The following is a 27,832-nucleotide window of genomic DNA, read 5'->3' as shown; positions in this document are numbered from 1 at the left end:
ATAATGCTCTTTCTCAAACCAGGATATGCAGTTGAGACAATGACTCATAGTGTCAAGCATAAATGGAATGCTATGACTTCACTCAATTTTTTTTTCTTCTGCTGCAGCTTCTTTGAAAGCAATAGGCACCTTACAAGAACTACAGTAACTGGTTTTCTCACTGTTTAGCCACTAGAGACTAACTCAAGTAAAAGAAATTATGTGACTGTGAAGTCATCTTGTCTTGAAGTGTGGATGTGAAAACATCCAAAGGTAAAATACTTAATTTTATGTGCTGAGGCAAAAACTTAAAAGTCCATTTATGCAGTATGCATAACTTTATAAACTTTGATGAAGGAGTTTTCCTTTTAAATCTGTAATTGAGGCAATATTTTAAATTAATTGAACTTAATTATGTCACTGAATAACCAATGATTATGCAAATGTGCCAAAAAAAAAACAACAATACAATATGAACTAGTTCAGATGACACATAGCCAAATATCCAACATATTTTGTCTTACAAATATTTTTTTTCAGCTATTGTTATTTTTGTAGTCAAATCACTCTGTTACATTCATTTTAGTCACATAATTGAGGTGGAAACTCATTCCCCTCTCTGATGGATAGGAGAGGAATATATGAAAGGATTTACAAATCCTCCTTCTGCTCGCTAATTGGCAAGGATGAAATTCTGAGAAATCAAGTACAATGGGACAAATCCCAGACAGAACACCGCAGGGAGATGAGAATCGAGGGAAATTGCATTAGAAGTCAAAAACCAGGCAGTGCAGTTTTGGGTTGTTAAACTTGTCACGCAGTGCCTGAGCCAATGCATTTGTTCATGTTAGAGATTCTTATGCTTGTAAAATATTGAAACACTTTTTATATTAAAACTAATTTAGGTACTGTATATAAACAACTATATTTGTCTGACCAAATTATGGTAATTTAATTGTACCTGCATAGGGTGTTTGTTAGAACACTATGCATCACATAATATGCAATTACTGAAAAAAAAGGTTAACAGTGCAACTAATAATAATACTCACACTGTTCAAGAAATGACATGCCAGCAGATTTATTTTGTTGCCCAAGGCTTCTTCATATGGCTTCCTTTACATGGACAGGACATTAATGGCATTTATTTCTAAAATATCCAATGAAAAACATTGTGGGGCTTCAGATAAAACTTCACAGGAGTTGACAATCTTTTTAAAGATTTAGCCTAGCAATATGTGATATTATCAGCACAGTATCAGCATCAGCCGATATTACCTGTAAAATTTTATATTGGACATCAGCCATTCTGTCAAAAGAATTCATCAGTACAATATAAAAGGTGTTGTTTATATATAACAAACCATTGAGAATGATGCCAACAGCACAGCACGACTGATGTTCTTTTCACTTGTTACTTGTGAGCAGGTTGAGTTTAGTGGAAATTTACAAATTTGCACTGTTTGAGTGTTGTCACTGTCTTAGTGGGAGCAGATGTCATGAATAAATTTGACATAAAACATAATGCAAGTTGAAAGTGTTACATCATTTTCAGTTTCGTTTTAGCATTTGCATTTGGTAGCTGGCTAAATTGACAAAGCTAATGTAAGGAAAGCATAGGAAAAAATATTGGTATTGGTATCAGTTATTGGCCAAATGAGTTTTAGTATATTGACATATCGGATATCAGCTAACAATTTAATGTCGTACATCCCTAACTTAGCCCTGTAAATCTTTAAAAAGATTGTATTCTTATATCCTTTGTCAAAAGGTCTGATTTCAAAGTTACATCTATACATGAGTCAATTAAACATCTATTCATTTCTGTAATTTCCAGTCTATAAATTTCATTTATGTTAAGACTAATCAAAACTGCTCTGTTTAAATTTGGTGAAAGTTTAGAATTAAACATTTGAAAGGTTCATCATAAAGTCATTGAGAAAAGAAAAAATATATTAAATAGCATAAACCAAAAGTCAAAGTTAGCTTTATTTAATTTGGTATTTTAACGTAACTTAAACATTCAGTTTTGATGTTGAGGTAATTATATCAATGTACAGAAAATAAATTCTGCATTTGATATTTACTGATAGACAATTTTTAATTAAACCTGCCTTTTTTTAGTTTGTATTTTTAGCATTAGAGGCCCTTATATAACTGAAGTCAGAGAGAAGGGGGCAGAAACATGCGGCAAGGGAACTGAGGATGGGAGTTGATCTCGGGACAGCCATGTGGACGTCTGCAGCCTCTGTGTTGGTCGCCCGTTCTGGCTACTACACATGCCTAAATGCACACCCTAAATTACAGTGACGTTAAAACAAGGCAACTGGCACAAGACAAGCACTGTCGGCAAAACGCTTTCTGGGTATCATCAAAGACTAAGTTGAATTATTTCTCTCAAGAAAAATGTCAGTTGAAGAGCAAGACTTGCTCCAGCCATCACTTCCACACAGACCAACATTATGACGTTTCTTTGAAATACAAAGAGAAGGCTGCCTTGACATTTTATCCGGTTTGCGCACTTCCATCTCTGTAATATTAACTGACTTCGTCCATCACTCTCCCTGCACTCTCCATCTAGTCTGGTAATTTCTCAAATTGATTGCTGTAATTCTCTCCTTATTGCTCTGCCTCATAAATTTATCCGTAAACTCAAACTGGTTCAAAACTCTGCTACTCGCATTATTACCAAAATGGCCTCATTTTGCCACATCACTCAAATTTTACAACTTCACTGGCTTCCTGTTACATTCAGAACTCAATTTAAAATCCTCTTGTTTACATTCAAGCCAATCCACCTCAGTGTGCCTCTTGTCTGTCTCAGCAACATGGAGAAAAGAGCCTTCTCTTACTCTGCTCCCCAACTCTGGAAAGCTCTTCCCCTGACATCTGTAATATTGACTCTCTTCTGACCTTCAAATGACAACTCAAAACTCATCTGTTCAAGCTTGCTTTCTCACTTTAATTTTTTAGCTATTTTGTGGTTTTGTGTCTTTGTAAACACTTTCTTTACTGTTTAATTTGTGTTTTTAATGTTGTAAAGTGTCCTTGGACGTTTTGAAAGGCACTGACAAATAAAATGCATTATTATTATTGTTATTATTATCCATAGAGAGGTCCTGGAGAGGAGGGTCCGTCGGATAGTCGAACCTCGGATTCAGGAAGAGCAGTGTGGTTTTCGTCCTGGTCGTGGAACACTGGACCAGCTCTACACCCTCGGCAGGGTCCTGGAGGGTGCATGGGAGTTCGCCCAACCAGTCTACATGTGTTTTGTGGACTTGGAGAAGGCGTTCGACCGTGTCCCTCGGGGAGCCCTGTGGAGGGTTCTCCGGGAGTATGGGGTACAGGGCCCTTTGACACGGGCTGTCAGGTCCCTGTATGACCGGTGTCAGAGTCTGGTCCGCATTGCCGGCAGTAAGTCAGGCTCGTTTCCGGTGAGAGTTGGACTCCGCCAGGGCTGCCCTTTGTCACCGATTCTGTTCATCACTTTCATGGACAGAATTTCTAGGCGCAGCCAAGGTGTTGAGGGGATCCGATTTGGTGGCCTTAGGATCTCATCTCTGCTTTTCGCAGACGATGTGGTCCTTCTGGCTTCATCGGGTCGTGATCTGCAGCTCTCGCTGGAGCGGTTCGCAGCCTAGTGTGAAGAGGCCGGGATGAGGATCAGTGCCTCCAAATCCGAGGCCATGGTCTTGAGCCGGAAAAGCGTAGAGTGCCTTCTCCGGGTCAGGGGGGGTGTCCTGCCCCAAGTGGAGGAGTTCAAGTATCTCGGGATCTTGTTCACGAATGGGGGAAGAAGGGAGCGGGAGGTCGCAAGGCGGATTGGCGCAGCGTCTGCCGTCAAGTGGGCGCTGTACCGGTCCGTCGTGGTGAAGAGAGAGCTGAGCCAAAAAGCAAAGCTCCCGATTTACCGGTCGATCTATGTTCCCACCCTCATCTATGGTCATGAGCTTTGGGTCATGACCGAAAGAACGAGATCGCGGATACAAGCGGCCGAAATGGGTTTTCTCCGTAGGGTGGCTGGGCTCTCCCTTAGAGATAGGGTGAGAAGCTCAGTCATCCGGGAGGGACTCAGAGTAGAGCCGCTGCTCCTTCACATCGAGAGGAGCCAGTTGAGGTGGCTCGGGCATCTGGTCAGGATGCCTCCTGGACGTCTCCCTGGCGAGGTGTTCCGGGCATGTCCCAGCAGGAGGAGGCCCCGGGGAAGACTCAGGACACGCTGGAGGGACTATGTCTCTCGGCTGGCCTGGGAACGCCTCGGGATTCCCCCGGAAGAGCTGGAAGAAGTGGCCTGGGAGAGGGAAGTCTGGGCCTCCCTTCTGAAGCTGCTACCCCCGCAACCCGACCCCGGATAAGCGGAAGAAGATGGATAGATGGATGGATGGATGGATGGATTAATATCCATCCATCCATCCATCCATTTTCTGTGTATCCTTGTCCCTAGTGGGGTCTGGAGGGGTGCTGGTGTCTATCTCCACCGAGCGTTTTGGGCGAGAGGCGGGGTCACCCTGGACAGGTTGCCAGTTTGTCGCAAATTATTACTAATATTATTATATAATGTCTGAAGATGAGGACTGAAGATTAAATAGGTTTTTTTTGTTCTTATTTTTAATGACATCATTGCAACTAGAATAACAAGATTGGGTTTAAAGCAAAAACTTTGTGTCTAAGAGTCGCATAAAAGTGTCATAAGTCTGCAACAATCAAAATGCACCATACAAAATGTAATTTGTATGAAACCAAACCTCAATGACAACTTCATTTAATATTACATTCTAACCTAATCTAATCCTTTCATATTGCAGGATTGATATCAATATGCAGGAAATACTCCACCCTTCCACAGTGAACATCAGTCTGTCCTCCATTGTGGTTCCACAGTATGATTTCATGGAACGTATGATTGAATCGAAATGATTTTTTCTGTAAGGTGCCTTGGGATGACATTTGTTGTGAAATGGTGCTACAGAAATTTACTGAATTTAATTTAATTGTTTTCTCTGAGCAGGAGTTTGTCATACTCTTTCCAGTTCAAACAAATTGGTGCTTTATTGAGCACAATCGTCAACAACATTCAGTTTAAAGTGAATTCAGGTTTAGCTGAAAACATTGTTTTTCTTTGGTATTTATTTATTTTTAGGTCAGTTCAAACATGCTATCGTCTCTATTTCTGGACTTCACATTATATGCCTTGAAAAAGCTCTCTAAACACTCCTCTAAGTTAAAACTGTTCTAATTTTAGAATCTTAAGTTCATTGTTGGCTGCAGTAGTTTGTTTTTTTTTACCTATGCATCCTATTTTCATTGTTTAGACATATTTTCAATTAAGAAATGTTGAACGGAAAACCTTTTTAGGGTGTATTTTGCTTGATTATTAAATTTCCAGTGCCTGTTGTTTCCGTAATGTGTCGTCTGATAAAAGATTTGTTCCTTAGCTCGTCATTCTTGTGATGGCAGAGTGGATGAGCCTGTCTGGGGAGCTAGATTTTTTTTTTTCATTTAGCTCCACCCAGATACTTGGTCGCTGCTAGGAAAGACTCTGACAAGCAAGTTTTCACTCAGGTGAGTTGGTGTTTTGTGTAACAAACAAGAAAATGGTAGGGTTTTTCTCTGCTAAGTTCCTGATTGTTTAAAGTTCTTGCTAAATTCTGACGATTTTATTGTTTGTTGTTTTTGTTCTCAGGAAAACTTGGACAGCTTCTATAAGAGGTGTTCACTCTGAACTAGAGTGGAGGAGCTTGCTAGTTATCTAGATCAGCACAGGTGAGTTTCATTAGTAATTGAAACTTTTGATGGCTGAACTGTCTGCATATCTGTTGATACAACTATGAAGATTATTTTATAGACATCAAGATAATAGAAGACCTCTTGTTCTGTGTCTTTAATATATTATTTTTTTCCCCTCAGGACTACTGGGACTACTTAAATATCCTTGTTTCTTAATTAGTGAACCAAAGTGCTGATCTAATAACTTAACTTGGTGAGTAGATCCATTAAATTAACTCCTGTTGATTCCAAAAAATGTGAAACTTTTATTATGTTGTGAAACACCTAAGTTCAAGTGTGACTGAGAATATTCACCTAGGAACAGGGAAAATAAAATACAGTTCTGTAAAACAGCATTTTGCAATTGCTTTGACAAGAACAGGAAAAAGATTGGCATTTTCAAATTACAGTTACAAAAAGTGAAGGGGGAGGGGTTGTATTCGAGTGGTTTTAAGGTAAATCAAGTAATATCCAAGGATGATGTTTACAAAATATAAAAACATTATACATTGAATGTCACTAGAAATAGTTATGTGGATTTAAATTTTTTTTTTTTTTTTTTTTTACAAAATCCACATTTCTAAGCAAGTTCATGGAAATTAACTTGCATGCAGTGTATTTCCATCATTAATAAAATTGACATTTAAAGAATTTGCTATATCACAATCTAAGTATTATCTGATTTCATCATAAAATTTGCTCAAAAATGTTTTAAGGTAGATTTCAAGTATTTTTTAAATTAATTTGAAACCTTTTTCTGCAATTCCAATGATTTTTGTGTGCCTTTTAAATTGGTGGTATTCTAACCTTTTATTTCAGAGCAGATTTATAGAGATTTTACTTAAAATGTTCTTTTTTTCTTTTCTTTAGATTTATTTATCAAATATTTTTGTTTTTCAGAAGTCTCCATAAAACACGACGAGGTCCAAAAATTGTTTCTCTGCTAATTTATCTTCATCAAATTAAACCAATGGACCATCAGGTGAGCAGTTCCCAGTCTGTCATCAGCTTTGATAAATCTCCTGCCAGCACATTCAAACCATCCCATTCACGGAATAACAGCACAGGTTCATCTAAACATTCAAAACAAGTAAGAAAAATATACGTTTCCTTTGACTTGAATATATTCGTTGAAAGACATGGAACCCAAAAATGCATCTTCTATTTTTGTTACAAATAAAAATCTCACTCTAAGATTAATAAACATCTAGTCCACTGTCATCTGTCCAAGTGACATTTATTTCAGAAGGTTTTATGAAGATGCCTTTGCCATTTATTCAGAGTACATATTCTGTTTTAGAGAACATTGTTTTTATTCTGGCAAACCTTGCAAACAAGCTGTATTGGTTCTAAGTGTGCAGCCAAAGCTGTATCCTGCCAACATGTATAGTTTAGCTTTTTTGCAGTTTTACTGAGCTTTGCACAGTGGGAGGTTAGGGTCATTTTCCTATTATGTACACCTCTGGGAATACTGGCTGCTGTCTATATTTAATCTGGAGCATAGTCAATGTAACTTGGGGAAAAGAATGGACTTTTCCCAAGCCATTACCAAACTGCTGGGTAATGGCCTACATAAGCATGTGTAGGGATTTATTAGCACCATGCTTTCTGCTTACTCCCATAGTATAATGGAACCAGAGAGCATATACTTTGCTTTTTTCCCCCATGACTGCAAATAGATGTAGTATACCAGACTTGCATGTTTATTTTTCATCTGCTGAGATTTAGTCACTTGAGCTGTTCACAACAGAAGCTCTGTAAGATATGATTTGAAAGGTCTCCAGAGCTATAAGGTTTCCAAAGACTGAAGTCTTAACACAATCAGCTGGTACTATTGATGTATTGGTAGCAAAGAACCTCAAAGTGCATCTCCCAAATTGTACTTGAAACAAAATATTGACCCATAATCAATGCAAAGGTTCCACTTTTGTGAAATTCATCATTTCTTCACTCTCTAAATGTTTTTGTTAGGCTCGTAACTGGGAGGTTATGGAAGAAGCTAGTTCTGTTCCTGGTTCCTCTCTGGACCTCAGTATCCCTGGGATCTGTGAGGGTTACCTGATGAAGAGAAGGAAGTACCCACTGAAAGGCTGGCACAAGGTAATCTCTCTAATGGTTGCAATGTGTGTATACAGCTCCTTTTAGTGTCATCTAAGAATATATTGCAATTAAGAAAGCTGAGCCAAATGCATTCAAAAAGGATGTTATTGTAATTTAGGGAAAATAGTAAAAATAAACAGGTTTTCTCAGCTTACAGTAGATATCTAAAGTGTCCATATCACAGGTATATTTTGTTTTTTTGGGGTAAAAGTGCAGTGAGCTGGTTGCATATTTATGCACAGTCATAAAGTAATGCTTTGTTCAGTTTCTGCCATTTAGTGCATTTCTTTTCAGTTACCAAAAATGCTGAGTCTGACTAACCTAAAATCAAGTTTGACACAATTTTTCTGGCATTCATCCATTTGCATCCTTTATGACGTAGCAGAGAAGTTAGAGGATTAAGTCAGACCGATGCTTTATTTATTCTGTGGGAAAAAATTAAAATGTTCTGCAGCTTCTTGGAAACTTGGTTTGTAACTTTTGTGCTGCTCGAGAACCAAGGTATGAAAAAGTGATTTCTAAAAATGTTGTTGGTAATTTTATGACTCTAATACAGCTTGATTTAAATTAGGTCAAAACTTGCATATTTTGTATTTTATGGTAAAATACTTGTCTGACTAGATTCACAAAACTAATAAAATCATGTTGCACTGACACAAAAAGAAAACATGCAAGAGGCTGAGCTGTACAAATTTTTTTTAGAACACTGAAATTGCTAATCTCAATATTCAGTCATGTTCTGTTGATTCTTTTCTCTCTTTCAGAGGTACTTCCTGTTGGAGCGGGGAGTTCTCAAATACTCAAAAACTCAACAAGATGTGAGTCAAAGCTTCTTGCACCACACTGAATCACATCCATGAAAGGCATTATTGTTTGCTTTTCAATATACTGTAGTCTAGTGGAAAAGATTAGCAAATTTGTTCTTGTGTTTAAGATTCAAAAAGGAAAGCTCCATGGTTCTCTTGACATCAGCATGGCTGTTATGTCTGTGAATAAGAAGTCCAAACGAATAGACCTTGATGCTGGAGACAACCTTTATCATCTTAAGGTACTGAAACATTTGTAACTGAGATATCTAAAATACTAACAACATGCCCCTTTTAAAATGTTTCACCAAAATCTAAATGATTAGCATAGTTTTAAGTTAATCTGGCATTAGTCACTTGCCTCAGGTTCTCTATATTTCTCTCGTTTTCCATGTTAGGCAAAGAGCAGTGATATCTTCTACATCTGGCTGACGAAGCTGAGTGCCCATCGTCTTTTTAGAAAAAATGAAGCAATGAGTGTTCATCGTGGAGTTCTTCATGCTCTCTCCTTGAGCCAGCCAGTTGTGGGCACCATGACCCAACAAAGCCTATCAACTGTGAGTATAAATTATTGCAAAAAGTGATTGTCCCAAAAATAATTTACCTTGGGTCATATATTTACAGTAAATCAGTTGTTAAAATTGCATTGGTATTTTTTTCTTCAGGAGTCAACCCTATATTTATAATCCAACTGGGCTTTATTCAGTTTTGCTGAATGAAGCCCATCTGGGTTAGGTGGTGAATGATTTCTGAAAGGATTCTTGTGTCTAATCATAGTGTTCTTTTTATAAACCTATTGCATTTTGTATTTGGCTTTTCTGGATGGATTTTTATTATAATTCTTGGGTTTGGACATTTTTTTTACATTGGAATAAAGTTTTTGTTTGCAATTTCTTTGTCTTAGTAGTCACAGCAATTAAGTTCCAGTGTTTGTTGCTTTTCAATACATTTTTTTATTCTCTTTATTTTGAGTTTAAAATTTCTATAAGGTCTTAAATATTTTAAAACATGAAAAAGATTTTCTTCTTGGTCTTTAATGTCATGTTTGGTTGTCCAGCCTCCTCACTACCCCAGCTCAACATCAATGGAAGGTCCTGAGATCAGAATCACTGCTCCTCCTGCCTCATATCCGGGGGTAACCAACAAAGTGTCTGCTTGGCTGCAGCAGACCCACAACATTGATGCAACTGCCAATGGTAAAAAATTATGTGTTTTACACCTTCATTAAGGTGAATTGCCAGCAGTGAATATAACGTGGCTTTATTCTTGTACTGGTTACTTTAATCTTTTACCTTTCATACTTCATTCGCTGTAACAAGACCTGGCTCGGAGTCAAGCAGAGCTGACAGAACTGGTTCAACTCATACAGAGACTACAGTGGCTCGAAGGAAGCGTCCCTATCACAAATACTGACCTTGAGATGCGCATCAGCATGCAGGTAAGTACCTTGATCACAACTTGTCAAATTTCCTGTAGTGTTGGTGTGATTGTTTTTTTTTTTTTTTTAGGGGGGTGGGGGGGTTACTGGAAAAAGGCTATGTACCAATACATCTTGAAAAAATTAGAACTTTGAAAAAAAGTGCAATATTTCTAGCTAGTCATCTCTGAAAGTGAAAGTCATTGTATAGAGATTCATCACACATCAACGTATTTTTTGCAAATTTTGCTGATAGGTAAAGATCACTTAAAATTTAGTGTCTCAGAAAATGAAAATACCACATAAGATGGAAGCACAAACATCAGGCTTCTAAAAAGTTCTGTACATTTCTATTCACTTAATACTCGGTGGGACTCCTCTTGAATAAATTACTGCATCAAAGCTCCGTGGCATAGAGGCCAGCACCCTGTGGTTGTGTGTAGTTGTAATGGAGGCCCAGATTATTTTGATGGCTGCCTTCAGGTCATCTGCCTTGCTGGGTCTGGTATCTCTCATCTTCCTCTTAACAACCCCAGAATTATGTATGTGTGTACATCCCAATCTCTATATGCATGCAATATTCTACTGCATGCATATAGAGCAGAGACTGAGATAAGATTGGTGCACAGCCTTTTAATTGTACAGAAACCATATTGCTTGAAATTGATATTCAAAACCCGAAAAGAAAAGCTTCTAAGAAGTATGCTATATAAGTAAGTTATACATCTGTTTAAAATCATTTCCTTAATTGGTAAAGCTTTTGGCCAAATTAAACAGATAATGCAAAACATATTTTTCAAGATTGCTTGTCTTTTACTTCAATACTTAGGTATTTGAAGCTCAAATACCTAAGTATTTAAAATAGACAATAAAATCTGTCTACACAAGTCTGTGTATTGTTTTGTGCAATGTGAAATTAAAGCTGAATCTATCTTCAAAATTGACTTTTGGGTGAATTACCCTAAATCTACTTTTATGTAATATTAGATACTTTAATAATTTTTTCCCTGTATATTCAATGTTTTTGAGTAAGAGAAATGATTTGTAGTTTTTGTGTTCAAGAATCTCTTTCTAGAGAAACCCAAGAAGAAGTCAGGGAAGGTGGGTCACTCAAGAACTTTATCCCGTGTTGAAGCCATGGGTGGAATGGTAAGACTTTTAGACATGCATGCTATCTGCAAGGAGGAATCATGCTACAGAAGACCTTTTCAGAACCAATATATTAATTTTATTTTTTCTCCCATTTTAATAGATTCATTCTTCGTCCCTTTCCCCTCCACACTATCGTTTTCTTAAAAGACCTATTATGCAAGATTTTGTTTTTGTACTTCCATTTAGATTTCTACTCCTTCTAAAAACAGTTCATATTCTTAAGGAAAATAAGATAAATACCCAATTATTTTCTGAGAAGAAGTTGATGTTTTTGGTGTCTGTAAAATGAGCCATTTATTAAACCTCCCAATTATTAAGTTATTTTTGTGGTGCTGTTCTGTTAGCTATAGCAACCACAGCCGAGCCCAGCTACTCACTGAGCAACCCAAGAGGAGCTTGGGCAGTTTTAGTCTGTTGGTTTTACTACTCTATGTGCTGCACAATGGCTGATGGAAAGACAAGTGTTTTGTTGTTAACTTACCAACCAGAAGCCACCTGATTGATGGTTGTGCAGGAGGCTCCACTCTTCTGCTTCCGCGTTTGTCTCGAGGTCTAGAATGTATTGTTGTACAAATGCACATCTGTCTGCAGCCATTTTCATGTGTATAAAGTGAGAGTGTGAAGGTTGAGTTGGGGGCGTGGCCAGGCAGCAACACATTTAGAGTTAGTGACAAGAGGCCCTAAACCAACATGAGCTGTCCCTCTGATGTACATTCATTCCTGTCTTTTCCAGTACTTGTGTCTACTTCTGCACTCTGCTCTTACTGTTGATCACAATCTGTAAACATCATAGTCCATGGAGAATCCTATAGCTTAACGTTCCTACAGCTTCATTGTCTGACTCATCAGCTTTATTCCTCACAGTTGCCACAGTTCTGCATGTTTCTCTTGTTCTTCAGAATTGGCACCATGAAAACTTTTCCTCCATTTCTAAGGCATCTTTTCATTTAATAACTAATCAAATGGTTATTTTATCAAGACCAACTGTCTTACCTCTCTTCAAAAAGAAGAGCCAAAAACTATACACATTAGCAATGCTTTACAGGCTTTTTAAATCAGTGTTGTTGCTTTGTAATGGTCTACTTGGTTAGTATTTCTTTTTTTTTAGTGCAATTGTGCTGGAATCTAGTTAAAATACAAAAAAACACAACTTGGTGTCACAAAATCTTCTAAAATACAAATTGGATGAAGAGAATTGAAGCTTTGCAAAATATGCTTTGCCTGTGGAAATTCACAAATATCTTCAAAACTAACTAATACTGAAACATTTAGAATAAATGGTGATGTTTAGAATACAATCTTATGCTGCCTGTTTTTGTTTTTCCTAGTTTACATCAAGCCATCTGAGTACAAACAATTCCAACATGGCTGCATCAGTCCAGTCCATTCCTGACTATGTTTACTCACAGCTGTCAAACCCTCAAGTAACCTCACCTGAGGCAAAGAAGCTCCACCAAGACATTTGTATGCTTTCACAGAGGGGTAAGAGCTTTTACCTAACTTGTGTCACATAATATATATTTTTGTTTAATGTTCACTGTAACATTTACATTTGTTGCACATTCTACAGAAGTTTGACTGGAGAACATGATTTATTCAAATAGAACAACACATATGAAGATTGTTTTCATATTAATACTTAACTGAAAAAGGCTAGTGTGATTAAAATCTTGTGAATGTTTTGTTGTAGTATATGGTTCTCTGAAGTCCATTCATGAGGTTTTGACCATGGAAAGGGAGAGACTGAGACAGGCTTGGACTAGCCCTGACCTGAGGCAGAACACTTCTCATCAGCTGGCGACACTGTGCACCACATTGTCTGAGGTAACGGGCGCACACAAACTCAGAGCAGATGCATGCTGTAAAACTGTCAAACATGGAAACAGGAAAAAATATTTATATATAGACAAGTAGGACGTGGCTTCCTTTGTGTCTTTGGGGTGGATATTATTACTGTGTGGCTATAATAAGCAGTTCAACAGAAATTATTTTGTCCATCTTAAAATATATATAGTTTCAGTTGTACTGCTTGTGATAGCCACACAGTATCGGCCCTAAAGACACAAAGGCAGCCAAGCCCTCCTCGTCTCTGGGAGGTTCTGTGTGAAACTGTTCAACAGGTTTGTGCTGTTTCTAGGCAGAACACACCTCTCCCTTTGTTCAAGGAAAGGGAAGAGAAAAAATTGACAGAAATGACTGTGACACATTGAAATGGACCGCCCTCATTTTTCATGTACATGCTGCTGCATGTTGGAACCTTCCATTCTTTGTTTCTGTGACTATGGGCTTTTACTGTTTACCTTATCTGTGTATATGCAGTCAGGGAAAAGCGTATAATTTTAGTTCTGATTTGACACGTCGGGGCACAAAAAAATCTAGCTTTTATCGGGTTTTAAAATCAAAATTGGGTACATGCAATGTACCCAGTGTACCCAAGTTGAATACAAAGAAGTATAACTGATTAGGTTTTGTACAGTTTACATTCGAAGCTGTCCCTCTCACCCAGTCCTGTTTTGTAAAATCTGTGATTTAGCAGGATGTGCTCTTCTCTTCCAGGGCATTTTTGTTTGTTTGTTTTGGTATAACTGACTTCCAAATTAACACTCACTGCTGAATCTCTTTTGGAGTCTATTTAGTTATTGTTTCTTCTGTGTTTCCTTGACATTTTTCTGCCTGTGTGGGTGCTATGCCTCCATGACTTTGTGTCTACATGCATGTGCAGCTTGACATGCAGTCTCATCTGACCAAAGTCCATTCGGTTTCCCTGTCCTCTGGCTCTACTGAAGATTCCTTCTGCACTGTCTGTACTGATCAGGTTTGTACTGTATTTGGTTAATCTTCAATTTTGGATTTGCTTTTACTCTTTTCATCTCAAAAATCGTTGCTGTGAAAGTAATAGGTATACTTCTTTCTGAGAAGATATTGCTGCATACACACAGCTAAATTTACATGCATGTGAAATTTTTATAGAGCTGGTACAAATGCAACAAAGCAGCATGAAACCTCTTTCAGTGAAAAGTGTTACCGAGACTTCTTATGCCAGTCTGACAACAAAACTGAAGGGAATGATGAAAGATTTGGAGAAAATTAGACATTTTTTCACAATTTGAATATTGTAAAAAAATTAATTTGTCATTTCAGAAAGTGAATCTGATATGCTGGATAAATTTATTTCACATAGTGAAATATTTTGAGCCACTATTTCTTGGAAATTTGACTTAGAACTTGGCACCTGCCCACATTGCCAAAGGTACCAAAAGCTGATTTAGGGATGGTGATTTAGATGTTGTTGCTGTGTTTGATTGGCCAACACCCTGAGGCAAACCCCTGTTGTAAGACTGGAAAAATAAGGTTCCACATGCATGCTGAATTGTATTTGATGACCAAAGGAGGCCCAACCAAGAATTAAGTCCATGGAGATAAACATGCATTTCTGCAGCCATATATATATATACTGTATATATTATTGACTGAATGCAGTTTAATTTTCAGAGACACTGAACATTTGGTTTTCCTGGTCCAGTCTGTCTGATATGAGCCAGCCCACTGCGTCACTTTAAACAATCGCTGACACATTTTTCTAAGTTGTCTTATATTCATGATCATGACAACAGTGGATAAACGGTTTTATTGGAAAGGTTTAAGTTTTAAGTTGTTTCTCCACCATTAGCACACTGAGCAGCATTGATTGATGGGGCTAAGCTCCTCCTCCTGGCTCTGATTGGTTGATTTTGGTTGGAGCTGTGCATTTCTTCAGAGAGCAATAGCAGCACAGAGAGAAGGTAGAGGAGATTGATCTTTTCACTGATTAGTTGTCTCATATTACATTGTCACAACATTTTAACAAATATGTAAAAGAACCATTTTTATAAAAAGATGCATACTGCAGCTTTAATTGAACAAAGTATAACGGAAGTCCTCTTGCACTGGGCCTAGTGTTTCGTTTTGTTTTTTCTTAGCCAAAATATGGTCACTCTAGTTTTCATTATGTGAGCCATAATCACCAAAATACCAAATGAGTATTTGAGATGTTTCACTCTTTGTAATTAATCTATTTAATGTTTTACTTTTTTGAAATGAATGCCAAATTTAAACACTTTCATTTCAATGTTTTTTTAAATGTAACCATTTAACCTTTTTAAGTCTGTCTTAACCCTTTAAAGACCAATTTATCAAAAAATAGTCCAAAAATTCTTTTCTTTTTTTTTTTTTAGATCTTTTATCTTTTTATAGCATTGAAACAAACTAAAAGAAAATGGTCATATAGTTTGACAATTTTTATGACATTTGATACTGTAGACTTAGAAATTTTGGCTCACAACAATGTGAATTGTAGAAGGAAAAACAAATCTTGCCTATAACATTTAGAAAGTATGGAACACTTGCGTAGTTTTTCCTCCTAGTTTTATTTTACCACCAACTTTTTACCATTTGTTTCACATTGTGGTAGGGACCAAAACAGTTTCTGTCCTTGCTCAGATGTATCTTCCATTTTTTTACAGTAGATGTGTGAAAAGTGATTGCCAGTCCAGTTCTTATTTACATGCTGAGTTTCCTGTGTTGGAAAGTGATCATTCTCTCTCAAGAGGCACACTGCAGCTTGGTCTTCTACAGGGTGCCGTTGAAGTCTCTGGAGAGGAAAGTGGTGTACCACACTTGATTTTGACCTTTCCTGCTTTGTAGAAGTACCAATTAAAGCCTTTTGGGTTGTAGCTTCAGCTAAACTCTTCTTTGAGGTTTCAAGTATTGATGATGGTTACTGTAACAGTATGTCGCCAGATGTATTTCTACCATCTTTGGGATCTGAAGCTGAACTTGAAAAGTGCAGATAGCATATCAAGGAGATCAACACCTCCCATGAACTCATGTGTCAACAATGGCTTGTCTGGGAACCATTTTATGAGTTTTGGAGTGGATGAAAGACTGCATCACGAGGAATGGACAAGAATTAAAGTGGAAGAGGGACAATGAATCAGAACAACAACATAATTGTGAGCTGGTGTAACCAGCAGTGAACCTTATTTCCTCATTTGTTGGCACTGAACCTGTGGACAATGTTCTCCAATCCCCTGGAGCATTTCATCAGTGACAAACTGAATACATTTATTCATGGTTCTCTGTGCCTTCCTCCACACTGGCAATGACATCAACATATAGAGCTTGATATAGACTTTTTCTCCATTTGTATTCTTTGTTTTTCACATTCGTCTTCAATGATTCATTTCTGTGTCCAAAGTCATTGTTGAGACCTCAACTACAATATTGGTCTGAACTACACTTTGATCCTGATAGTCTTTGTCATAGTCACTATCTGAATTTCCTTCATTGTGCATAGCTAGGAGAGTCCAGTCCTCATCTTCTCTTAACTGCTATATGTAGCTTGAATTGCCTTACATTATCATGTTGATGTTTTCAAAGTATTTTTTTCTTTCTGCTCTTTCTCTTGTCTTTGTCTAGTCTAAAATTGACATAAATTACTAGTCAAGATTATGATTTTAGAGTATCTATTATGAAAGACCCCAGTTTATTTTGACATTACATTTAATGTCATGTCAATAATTAATTTTGTTTAATTATTGATTAAACAAAAACTTGTGGCTGAATTGTAACTGGCATGAAATGGATTACTTTATGAAAATGTTACATTACTGTTCAGTGATGACGCACCTTAAATACCTGCAGTACCAAATGTGATGGATATATTTTAACATGATTTAACTGGAATATAACAAATGCATTCCTAAGTAATTGTGCATTGTTTCAGAATATAAAACATTAATTCAAAAAAGTGAATAACAATGTATATATTATTATTACCATAACTACTCTAAAATTGGCAAAACTTTCCTGGAAATAAAATTTGTGGCCAATCTCATGGGAGCAGACATTTTGAAAAGAGTAATGCTGCTCTACCGCCTGCAGTGCAATGATAATCATGTAGATGGCAGAATATAAGTCTCAAATTATAAACAATAGGTGGGGGGGGGGCACAAAAACGTGTGTAGTAAATATAATATAAATGGTGTAGTAGGGTTAAAATTAAGAATGGGTTGGACGATTTTTATGGCTTCCAGTTAAATCTAAGGTTTGTACCTAAGTGCAAACCTTAGATTAGGCATATGTGATTCACATGAATCACATATGCCTAAATAATGGATGTGTATGAAATGATGAGCCCATTGTTTTGTGTGTGTTTTTTATTTACTTGAAGAAAAAATAACAGGCAAGTTAGTTTTTTTGTCTTTCTTTGTGTGAATTCCATTTCACAAGAACCTGATTGCAGAAATTTAATCCTTCTAGTTCCCTCCCACCACAGCACTTGTTTTAACCACAGCAGAAAAAGTTACATCCACTTAATGTAAAGCTGCGTCATGATTTCATTTTGTTCATAAGAATCATAGTGATAATCATCAGTCCATCAGTTTTCATTGAATCAAAATTATAATTGAAATAAAAATGGTGACCTGTGATCTTTCCTACAGAGAACACCATCTATGGCTCGTCACAGTCGTCGTGCTCCCTCAGTGGCAGAATCTACAGCAGAATATTTTGATGCCAGTGAGGTGATAATGTGTGAGACCTCCTCAGAGGCAGAGGCGTCAGATGAGTCAGGATTGAGTGACATCACTACTACCAGCAACTCTGAGCCTGAAGAAGGTCACTGTAAGTTTCTTTATTTCCACCCACTCCCTTCTCTAACAAACGCTACTGTTACCATCTATAGCTAATGCATAGATGAGAATAGAACCACAGTATAACATCCCCTCACTTTAATTTGTTTTCTCTACTTTGTAGCTGCTGCCACTCTAAACTACAGAGAAAGTCTAAAGACAGCAACGGACAAACCCAGTCTGGTGCCCTCAGATACAGGTAACGAGATGACTTCTGTTGCCGTGGTTACAGCTGGCTCATGATATAGATCCATAAAATATGAAACTAAGACCTAAATGTGACTAAATTGGTTGTAAAGGAACTTAATGCAAAGTTTTCAGCAATTCCAATGTAAGACAGGAAAATCTGCAATTGTCACAATTCCTATTTTATTCCCAAAAGATATGGATGCAACAGCAGTTTGACTCACTTTTTAATTGAGTCAAGGTTACAGAAATATTATATCATATTAAAATGTTTCTTTATATTATAAAATAGTTAAAGTTTGCTTAATGCTTCATTGCTGACAAGCTGCAGAGGATTCCCGATGTTAAACCAACATATCAGCCTCTTCTTAACGAGTCCATGATGCAGGTAGTGTTAGCCCCCTTTTGGTTTCCAACATTTCTTTTTACGTTTTTGTCATTTGTCAGTGTTTTCAGAACATCAAATCCATTCAAATATTAGTCAAAAAGAACACAAGTAAATACAAAGTGCAGCTTTTAAATGGAGCTTTTAACGGAAGGAAAAAAAAACTAAACCTCTTGTGGGGGGAAATAAATTCCCCGTAAACCTAAGAACTGGTTGGTCAACCTTACCAGCAACAACTGCAGTCAAGCTTTTGTCTCTTCCAGCTGTTGAGCAATTTTGCTCCACACATCTTTGCAGAACTACTGTAATTTGACATTGGAGGGTTTTCAAGCACGAAAGGCTTTTTTAAGGCCATGCTACAGCATCTGGAGTTCATCTCAGGACTTTGACTAGGGCACTAGTCTTTTTTTTTTTCAGTGATTTAGATGTGGACGTGCTGGTTGTTTTGGATCATTGTCCTTATGCAGAACTTTTCAACCTGAGGTCAGGAACAGATGGCTGTAGAATCTCACAGATTGTTTGTTCATGCTTCCATTTATCACAACAAGTCTTCCAGGTCCTGAAGCAGCAAAACAGTCCCAGACAATCACTCTACCACTATCATATTTTACTGTTGGCATGATGTTCTTCTGAAATGTGATGTTACTTTTGCACCAGATGTAAGGGGACACACACCTCCCAAAGAATTCAGAATTGTTGCCATTTCACAGAATGTTTCCCCAAAAGTCTTGGTAGATTATGAAGATGTTTCTGGGAGAATTGAGACAAACCTTCAGGTTCTTTTTCATGAACAGTAGTTTTCATCTTTGAACTCTACGATGCAGGCCATTTGTGCCCAGACTCTTTCTTATGGTGGATGCATGAACTCTGACCTTAACTGAGACAATGAGGCCAGCAGATCCTTAGATGTTGTTGTGGGGACTTTTGTCTCCTCTTGGATGAGGCGACGCTGAGCTCTTGGTGTAAGTTTGGTTGCCCAGCCTTCTAGGAAGGTTCACCACTGTCTGATGTTTTCGCTGTTTGTGAGTAATGGTTTTCACTGGGGTTTGCTGGAGTGCCAAAGCGTTAAACAGTTTGACAGACCTTTCCATACTAATATATCTCAATTACTTTCTCTCATTTATTCAGAATTTCTGTGGTTCTCAGCACAATGTCTAACTTTTGAGGACCTGCCTCAGCAGAGGCCTCTCCTTTATGAGGCAATTTGTATGTCTGTATGGAGTAATAATAATATTAAAATGCATAATAATTTATTCGGCATTTTAATTAAGTGATGTCTTTATTGAGAAGAGGTGTGGCAGTGATCAGTGGCTAAGGGTGATTAACCTCAGCTAAGTTATGCAGGGATGGAGAGCTGTAGACAAGTCTCAACCTGTTTTATCCTGCTCTGTGTCGGATTGTTGGTTCCATCTTGTTTGACCTCGATATATTGGGTCAAAGCCAGTTCAAGACTCAAAACTTGACTCCCTTTTATCTTCACCCATATACAAACAACAAATTGAATGTGAATTGAAAGCAACATCAGAGCGCAGCTGTATTCCACCATCTCAGAAAAAATACAATATGATGATTGAACGTTGACAAGACGAAGGAGATGATCGTCGACTTCAGGAAGAACCGGCCCAGCCACGCTCCACTGCTCATCAACAGCTCGGCTGTGGAGGTGGTCAGCAGCACCAAATTCCTGGGGGTGCACATCACAAACGACCTCACCTGGACTGTGAACACCACGTCTCTGGTCAAGAGGGCACAGAAACGCTTGTATTTCCTGTGGAGGATGAGAAGAGCACACCTGCCCCCGCCCATCCTCAAGACGTTCTACAGAAGCACCATAGAGAGCATTCTGACCAGCTGCCTCTCTGTGTGGTGTGGAGGCTGCAGCGCCTCCAACTGGAAGAACGTGAGGAGAGTGGTGCGGACAGCAGGGAGGATGATTGGGGCCCCCCTTCCCTCCATTCAGGACATTTCATCCCAGCGCTGCGTGTCCAGAGGCTGAAACATCGTCAGTGACCCCTCAGACCCCCACCATGGACTGTTCTCCCTGCTGCCCTCTGGAAAGAGGTTCCGCAGCATCCGGTGCAGGTCCACCAGGTTCCGAAACAGCTTTTTCCCACTTGCCATCAGACTGCTGAACTCTTAACTGGACTGCACTCAAAAACTGGTCTCCACTTCATACCTTGCACATGTACATAGCTAAATAACTTCCATTTTACCGTCAGTCCTGCACTTTATATTTTATATTCATATTTTATACTGTATTTTATTTTATTCTGGAGTAACCTCACAACATTGGAACCTCAAAACAATGTCCTGAGCCGTATGCAACGAAATTTCTTTCTGTATACACCCTGTGCATGCAAAATGACAATAAAGTCAGTCTAAGTCTAACATTGCTAATGACCTTGAAATCCTGTTGTACATATTGTGACTGTTTACAACACCAAATGGCAAATGCTCCTGTCATTTAAGAGTATGTTTATTAATTTGTGGTCTAGCTTTTGCTGATCAAAAACCAGACCACAGAACTATTAGATTTTCTTTTAAAAACATGCAGAATTTGAAGAAAGGAAAGGGGGGGGGAAATATGCAGAGCAACTTTGTAATTTTTCCACCATCAGGATTAACAATGTGAACTTGCAAAGTGAGTGGAATGACATCTAGTTTTACTAGGCATTTGTAATGGACATAAGGAAAAGTGAGCAGCACTGCCTCATTGACTAACATCAACCTTTGGGCAAAAGTGACAACTAATCAGAGTTCAAATACTTATTTAACCCCTAAAGCCTGAGCATTGCTGGAAGCAGGGCAATTCAGCACATCCACCTACAAAATCAGTTTCAAAGAAAAAAACAAACAATGGAAATATATGCTAAACCTGCATACCTGAAAAAACACGCAGCAATACTAATTTAGCCACACATGTAACCTTTTAAGGCACAAACTTTGCTCTTTCCAAGTTTATCAATGTTACTGCTATAGAAACAAAATTTACTGAGCCAGCAGCCGATGAAGAGGGAAGATGAAGCTTGTTTCATCAAGCCAAAAACATACATTCACTCTTACCGTCAAAGTTTTATGGTCATAATCCATGTCCATCTCTTGTCCGTGTGTAACAGTGATTCTTAACCGTTTTCGGCTTTTTCTGTGTCTTGTTCACAACATGATTTTTGGAAATTCCATAGATATTGATGGTTTTAGGAATTTCTCCTTTATGAGGCAATTTGTATGTCTGTATGTACTAATATTAAAATGCCTAATTTATTTCTAGGATATGCGTTTAGGAACAGTAAGCTTTTTTTAAATATCTGATACTTTGCATTGCTTTTATTCAGATGATCATATATGATTTTTTTAATGACAAATCTTCATTAGCTTACTCTTACAGATTTTTTTAATCATACCACGATTGTGCAATGTAAGCTGATTAATTTAGACAATGTGTGCCAATGTATGACAGCATTTAATAACTTAAATATTACTTTATTGTGACAATTAGTTTAACAACTAGAAGGAGTTTTGGTTTCGAAATGGTCTTAGGTTAAAGGGTGCGATCCTGGTCCGAACCGATTTTGACTCTCTGCAGTTGCCTTGACAAGGAAGGGGCAATCACTCTTTTCACACTGGGTAAAGGAGGCTTGATTTATTTTTTTTCTCCTTTTAAAAATTAGCACATTTATTTAAAAACTTTTTTTTGTGTTCACTTGTGTTGTCTTTGACTAATACATAAAGTGATTTATTTCTGAAACGCTCGAGACACAAACATGCAGAAACATAGTAATTCTATATTTTTGTGGTTTTGACCAAGCAAAACTGTGAGGTCTGAAAAATTATCTTTGCAGTAGACATATCAAAATGCTTAACATACTTTCAATTTTTCAATCAAAAATTAAAATGAAATACAAAATAGTGAGATATTTGCATGCTGACATACTGATATTTGTGTGCTTGCTGACAAATGGAAAATAGGTTTTAATCTAAAGTCTTTCTAAACAGGATGTGTGCTCACAGCACTTTGAATATAGATAGATATTCAAATGTCATCTACAGATAAAATTACCTTACAGAAAATTCTGTCTAGTTTGGAGATGAAGTTCAGTTAAATTCTTTTTTGTTTTTGCCAAAGAAAAAATGTTAGCTATGCAGTAATTGTAATTTCAAAGCAGAAGTGCACTTGGAGCATGCAAATGACAAACTGAGTTTAATGTGGATACAGAAATGTCTTTGCACATGTACTATACAAGGCCAGATGTTTTTCCCAGGTAGCATTCAGGTAATTCCAATTGTTACAAAATATTCTTACCTGTCAGTAGATGGTGCAAAAATGTCCATACCTTTAATTGTTATGGTTTTGGTTACTACGCCGCTACTTAAACAGTTTGTTAGCTTGTTGGTCATTTGGTATAAATAACTTATTCATTGGAAAAATTTCAAATTTTCAAATTTTACTTCTATTTTCAAATAAAAGTAAAGTTTTACCTGAAAGTTGGTCTGTATTTTTATATCACAGTTGATCCCTAGCAACAAAAGTAATTAGAAGATCTTTTGTAAACTGTGAAAATGTATTTTCTCTGAAAATGAAGTAACTTTTTGGAAGTCTAAGTATGAATGAAAACATACTTAGAAAACATACTTAAACACATTTGGTTCAATCTTGCATGAAATTAGTTTCGTCTCGTTAGAAATGGCTCCACAAATTCCCCAGCTATTTCAAAACACCTTCCTCAATTGGCTGACTTCATCATAGAGGTATGAAATTTGTAGAACTTCCCAAGACCTATGTAGATGCTGCTATAGACAACAAAATGCAGCAAGCATTGTTTCATATGAACTACTACTGAAGTAACACTAAACTGCTCTGAACAATTGAAAATAATGAAAATGCTACTTTTGCTTCTATCCAAAAGCAGTAAAGTCATGAGAAAGTTTAACCTGTTTGGCTGTTAATCTTAATACCATGACTGGAGGTCCAACAATTTGTCAATGTAACTGAACTTTTTTTTTCCAATTACATTTTTCGTTTTGAGTAGCCCTTTGTAAGTCATTGCCTACCTGCCATTCCTGTCTTCCAACATTCCAGGGCGTCGCACCACTCTTCCTTCCCCCTGTGCAGACAACAGTCACATTGGCATTATGACCATCCTGTACAATAACATTGGCAAGGACCTGTCCAGAGTGTCAATGCCAGTGGCTCTTAATGAGCCGCTGTCTTTGCTTCAAAGACTTAGTGAAGAGCTAGAGTACTCTGAGCTGCTGGACATTGCCAATAATACTGATGACCCATATCAAAGAATGGTGAGTTCAGTTTTCTTTGATTCATGAAAGTAAATGATAGCCTATTGATGATTAATAGCTCTAAATGTTCCTAGGTGTATGTGGCAGCGTTTTCCATTTCTGGGTATGCCTGGGCATCTTGGAGAAATCGCTACAAACCATTCAACCCCGTCCTTGGAGAAACCTACGAGAATCACAGGGAAGACAGAGGATTCTACTACATCAGTGAACAAGTAATAATCAGTAAAGTGATAACTGACTTACTGTCTCTTTAAGAAAAGATTAAAATGCTGTTTTTTATATTTTATTAGGTTAGCCATCATCCACCAATCTCAGCATGTCATGCAGAGTCAGAAAATTTCACTTTCTGGCAAGGTAGGAGCTGTGTATTTATTGTGTGATAAATATACCTGACATGTTGAGTAAAAAATTTTTTTTAATCTCTGTTCATAGATCAGAGATGGAAAAACAAGTTTTGGGGAAAGTCGGTGGAGATAATCTCCTCTGGTCTGGTCAACGTTACGCTCCCAAAGTGAGTCACAGCCGATCAGAAATTTGACCAACTAAAATGATCCTACATGACTGTTTGTTTGAAACCAACAACTAACAGGTAGAACTGCAGAGCTTCCGCTTGCATTCATCACCTGTCCTGCCATTTGAAACGACTAGCTATATATTTGAGTTTATAAAGTTCAGTTTTAGAACAAAGCATTAAAAGGTTTGTAACATTCTGGTGTGAGTACACAAATTGGTTTAAAAAGATCTTGATCATTTTTATTGGTGGTTAGTTGTGAGCCGACAAGGAGGGCCACATCTAGCAGAGGCAAGAGTAGGTTTCCATATTCTCATGGGTCAAATATCCTTAGTAGTATATTAGATTTCTTTTAACAAAGCTTTACTAACACTGCATCAGATTTTTTTTTCTGAATGACCAGAATCTGCTAAATTTACAGGCAAATGCTGTGTGAAGTTTACTTGAAGGCTTTTCAGAAAGAAACAAAAGGTCTTGTCACAACACAAGGAAAAGGTGTGTGTGGGGTGGGGGGATAGTGACAAGGGGTCACAGCTGAAGATGGCTGACCTCTCATTGTAGCTCCAAAACCTGGCATAAAAAAACCAAAAAGAATAGTGATGATAAAATCTTGGCTCAAGTCTGAGCTCATATGATGAAAACGTTTGACTTGGCAGGTAAGGAGCAAGACATGAAGGACTCTGAAACTTTGATTAAAGCTGGCTGCACTTTTAAACCTAATGGATCCACTGTGCAGCATCTTAGTATTAGATGCACATTTTAGGCAAAATGTACATGAAGTCAAAAATGTTGTAGGAATATTAATAACAACCAAATTAAATGCACGTAGGTATGGGGATCACTATGAGTGGAATAAGGCCGTCACCTGCATCCACAATGTACTGAGCCAACAGCGCTGGTTGGAGCATTATGGGGAGGTGGTCATCAGAAACACAAAGAGTGATGAGTGCACCTGCAAGATGACCTTTGTCAAGGCAAGATGTTGTCATGTATGCACATTTCTGCTTCCTGTAACTGACTCTAGCTGTGACTCATCAGATTTCTCTTTCTTCTTGTTCCTTTAGTCTCGGTATTGGAGCTCAGAGAGCAGTAAGAATGAGATCCAGGGAGTTGTTCTGGACCGGGCTGGAGAGGTGGTTCATCGTTTTGGAGGCTTCTGGCATGAAGGCATTTTCTGTGACACTATGGCCACACCAACATGCATCTGGAAACCTAGTGAGAACCAACTGTTTGCAATACAGTCTTGAAGATGTGGTGAAAGTACTATTAGAGCTATAAAGAGATATTTAGACAACTTTAACCTCCTACTTAGTGCTTCTTTCAAGAAAGATTGAACTAAACACATTTTCATTTATCAAACTTGGTTAATTCTTACAGTCTACCATGTTTGTTTGTTTTTTTTGTCCAGATGTACAGCCTGATGACCACTTCCAGTACTATGGTTTCTCACGCTATGCCAGAGAACTAAATGAAATGACTGCGGACTTGGAAGTCCTCCTCCCCCCTACAGATGCACGCTTCCGCCCAGACCAGAAGTAGCGAGCAACTTTTATATTTCATTTTAAAACATATATTGTTTAAGTTCTTTTCTGCAGTTTGACAACCTCCATTCCACTCATTGTCATACAGGCTCTTGGAGGAGGGGAAAGTGGCTGAGGCAGATAAAAAGAAAGATCAGGTGGAAGAAAAGCAAAGGGAGAGGAGGAAGGAAATGGCCAAGAGAGGAGAGGAGCACATCCCCAGGTTCTTCAGGTTAGAAACAAAAATTCTAATTTATAATCATTCAAGTTTAGTTTATTTATTAATGACAACTAGTACCAAAGGATTGTAATGAAACAAGAGAAAAATAAACAAATGCAATTTAGACATTAGAGTTCAGACCTGTAGCCTTGAAGACTGTTCAGTATTTTAAGACGAGGAAAAGGGCAAGTATCTGTTTCAGCTGCTAGGTTGTAACTAGATTTTAAGCACAGTTTCAAAATATAAAGATTCAACATACAATCTTAATAACCTGTGCTCTCCTAAAGCAAACTGGATCGTTTTCTTTTTTCTTTGGGTTATATTAGAATGCATGGATTTTTCATATTCTACAATGCTGAGGCCTAATATGTGTTATAGGTGTTTTGTCCAGGGCCCAAGAAAGGGAGACAAAACCATTAATTTAAATTATGTTGTCAGCAATTTACAAATTCCAATCAGGTTGTTTTATAAGCTGTTAAAAAAATCAAGACCCAGAAATAATAGTAATAAGAATTTGGAGTAGCCCCCCCCCTTTTTTTTTAATTGCCAATACTTTCTTGATGTGAATATTTACCCATAGATGTTAAGAAAGTTGCTTCATGTGATTAAACTGACACCTCAATCTGTCGTCAGAAGGATGTAGAAAACATCTTCATGAGTTTTTGACATGAAAGGGAAAAAAAACCTTTATTCTCTGATCCGAACAAAGATTTTAATACAATGTCAATATTGGAAATTCATTATAGTTAAGATTATTCAAATTCCCTGACGAGTTAGTGTTTCTGTTTTCCAGAAATGTGCTTGATGAGGCTGGCAGAGAGGTGTGGCTATACAATGGAACTTACTGGAAGATTCGCCAAGATCCAGGTTTTTCAAAAACTGAAAATCTAAACCTGTGGTAGATGTGTGAAGCTGGCCTAAATCCCATGGGACATGAAATAAATCCAGTGAGGCACATCACTGTGAGGCTCTGTAGACTAACGAAGACTGTGTGTTCCCTCTATTAAATTTAGAATCAGGATAGTATGACTGTTTATAAAAACATGAATTAATCTTTTGTATAAAACTTAGAGGGGAGATGCAACAATGAAACCAATTAACCAAATCATATTTTGTTTGAACCGTCTGTAAAGGAGCATTGTTTTCACTTAACTTGTCTCTACCTTTATGTCTGATCTTAATCGTATTGAACACATTTTACTTTCAAGTTTAACGTGGCTAGGGAAGGATAGTTACATCACAGCAGAATCTGCTGAGCTGCACATTTGGTTGTGGAATTGTGATCTTTTTGTGGTAATTTGGGTTATGTTGTATATATTCAAGCCTTATTAGTTCTTTTGCTTGAATTAAATGAAATACTAGAATTCTATGTAACACATTTACTCTTAGTTGTTGCAGCTTTTACCAAAGTTAAAATTTTGCAAAAAACCTGAAAAATCTCTTCTTGTGTGTTTCACTTTTTTTGGGTTATTTGTTTTTATTATTCATCCAAAATAAACAATCCTATAATCTTATCTGTTCTGCCTTTCTGTGAGCTTTTTAGTTGGTTCTCGATGAGGGAGGGATAAACATAACTTGCAGTATAATTTTTCAAAATATGCCAAGTTAACATATGCTTCAGTTAACAAATAAAGACTCACAGTATTTTAAGTGACTTTCAGTCTGGGTCTAGACCACAGGTGTCAAACTCCAGTCCTCAAGGGCCGCTGTCCTGCAGTTTTTAGATGTGCCACAGATACAAAACACTGGAATGAAATGGCTTAATTACCTCCTCCGTGTGTAGATCAGTTCTCCAGAGCCTTAATGACCTAATTATTCTATTCAGGT

At 37.5% G+C, this 27,832-nt stretch overlaps 1 protein-coding gene across 5 annotated transcripts; it reads left to right on the top strand.

Moving 5' to 3' along the window:
• Positions 1–4,898: 4,898 nt before the first annotated feature.
• LOC102223160 (oxysterol-binding protein-related protein 6-like) lies at positions 4,899–27,494 on the top strand. 5 transcript variants are annotated; one of them, XM_023349217.1, is made up of 25 exons: positions 4,899–5,541; positions 5,663–5,742; positions 5,887–5,959; positions 6,646–6,835; positions 7,717–7,845; positions 8,610–8,663; positions 8,780–8,893; positions 9,050–9,208; positions 9,709–9,847; positions 9,971–10,089; positions 11,131–11,169; positions 12,549–12,702; positions 12,911–13,044; positions 13,943–14,035; positions 17,703–17,883; positions 18,016–18,090; positions 23,540–23,754; positions 23,829–23,966; positions 24,045–24,108; positions 24,187–24,265; positions 25,095–25,239; positions 25,330–25,480; positions 25,674–25,800; positions 25,895–26,017; positions 26,799–27,494. In XM_023349217.1, the coding sequence occupies exons 4-25, from the start codon at positions 6,716–6,718 to the stop codon at positions 26,905–26,907; spliced, it is 2,661 nt and encodes an 886-aa protein (XP_023204985.1). In that variant the 5' UTR covers positions 4,899–5,541; positions 5,663–5,742; positions 5,887–5,959; positions 6,646–6,715; the 3' UTR covers positions 26,908–27,494. The 5 variants fall into 5 exon arrangements, with proteins under 5 accessions (XP_023204985.1, XP_023204984.1, XP_023204982.1 ...); XM_023349216.1 differs by having other exon boundaries at positions 5,262–5,541; positions 6,649–6,835; positions 11,131–11,217; XM_023349214.1 differs by having other exon boundaries at positions 5,262–5,541; positions 11,131–11,217.
• Positions 27,495–27,832: the final 338 nt, after the last annotated feature.

Source organism: Xiphophorus maculatus, chromosome 16 (assembly GCF_002775205.1).
Source record: "Xiphophorus maculatus strain JP 163 A chromosome 16, X_maculatus-5.0-male, whole genome shotgun sequence".
Lineage (NCBI taxonomy): Eukaryota > Metazoa > Chordata > Actinopteri > Cyprinodontiformes > Poeciliidae > Xiphophorus > Xiphophorus maculatus.
This window is presented reverse-complemented; position numbering and strand designations above follow the sequence as displayed.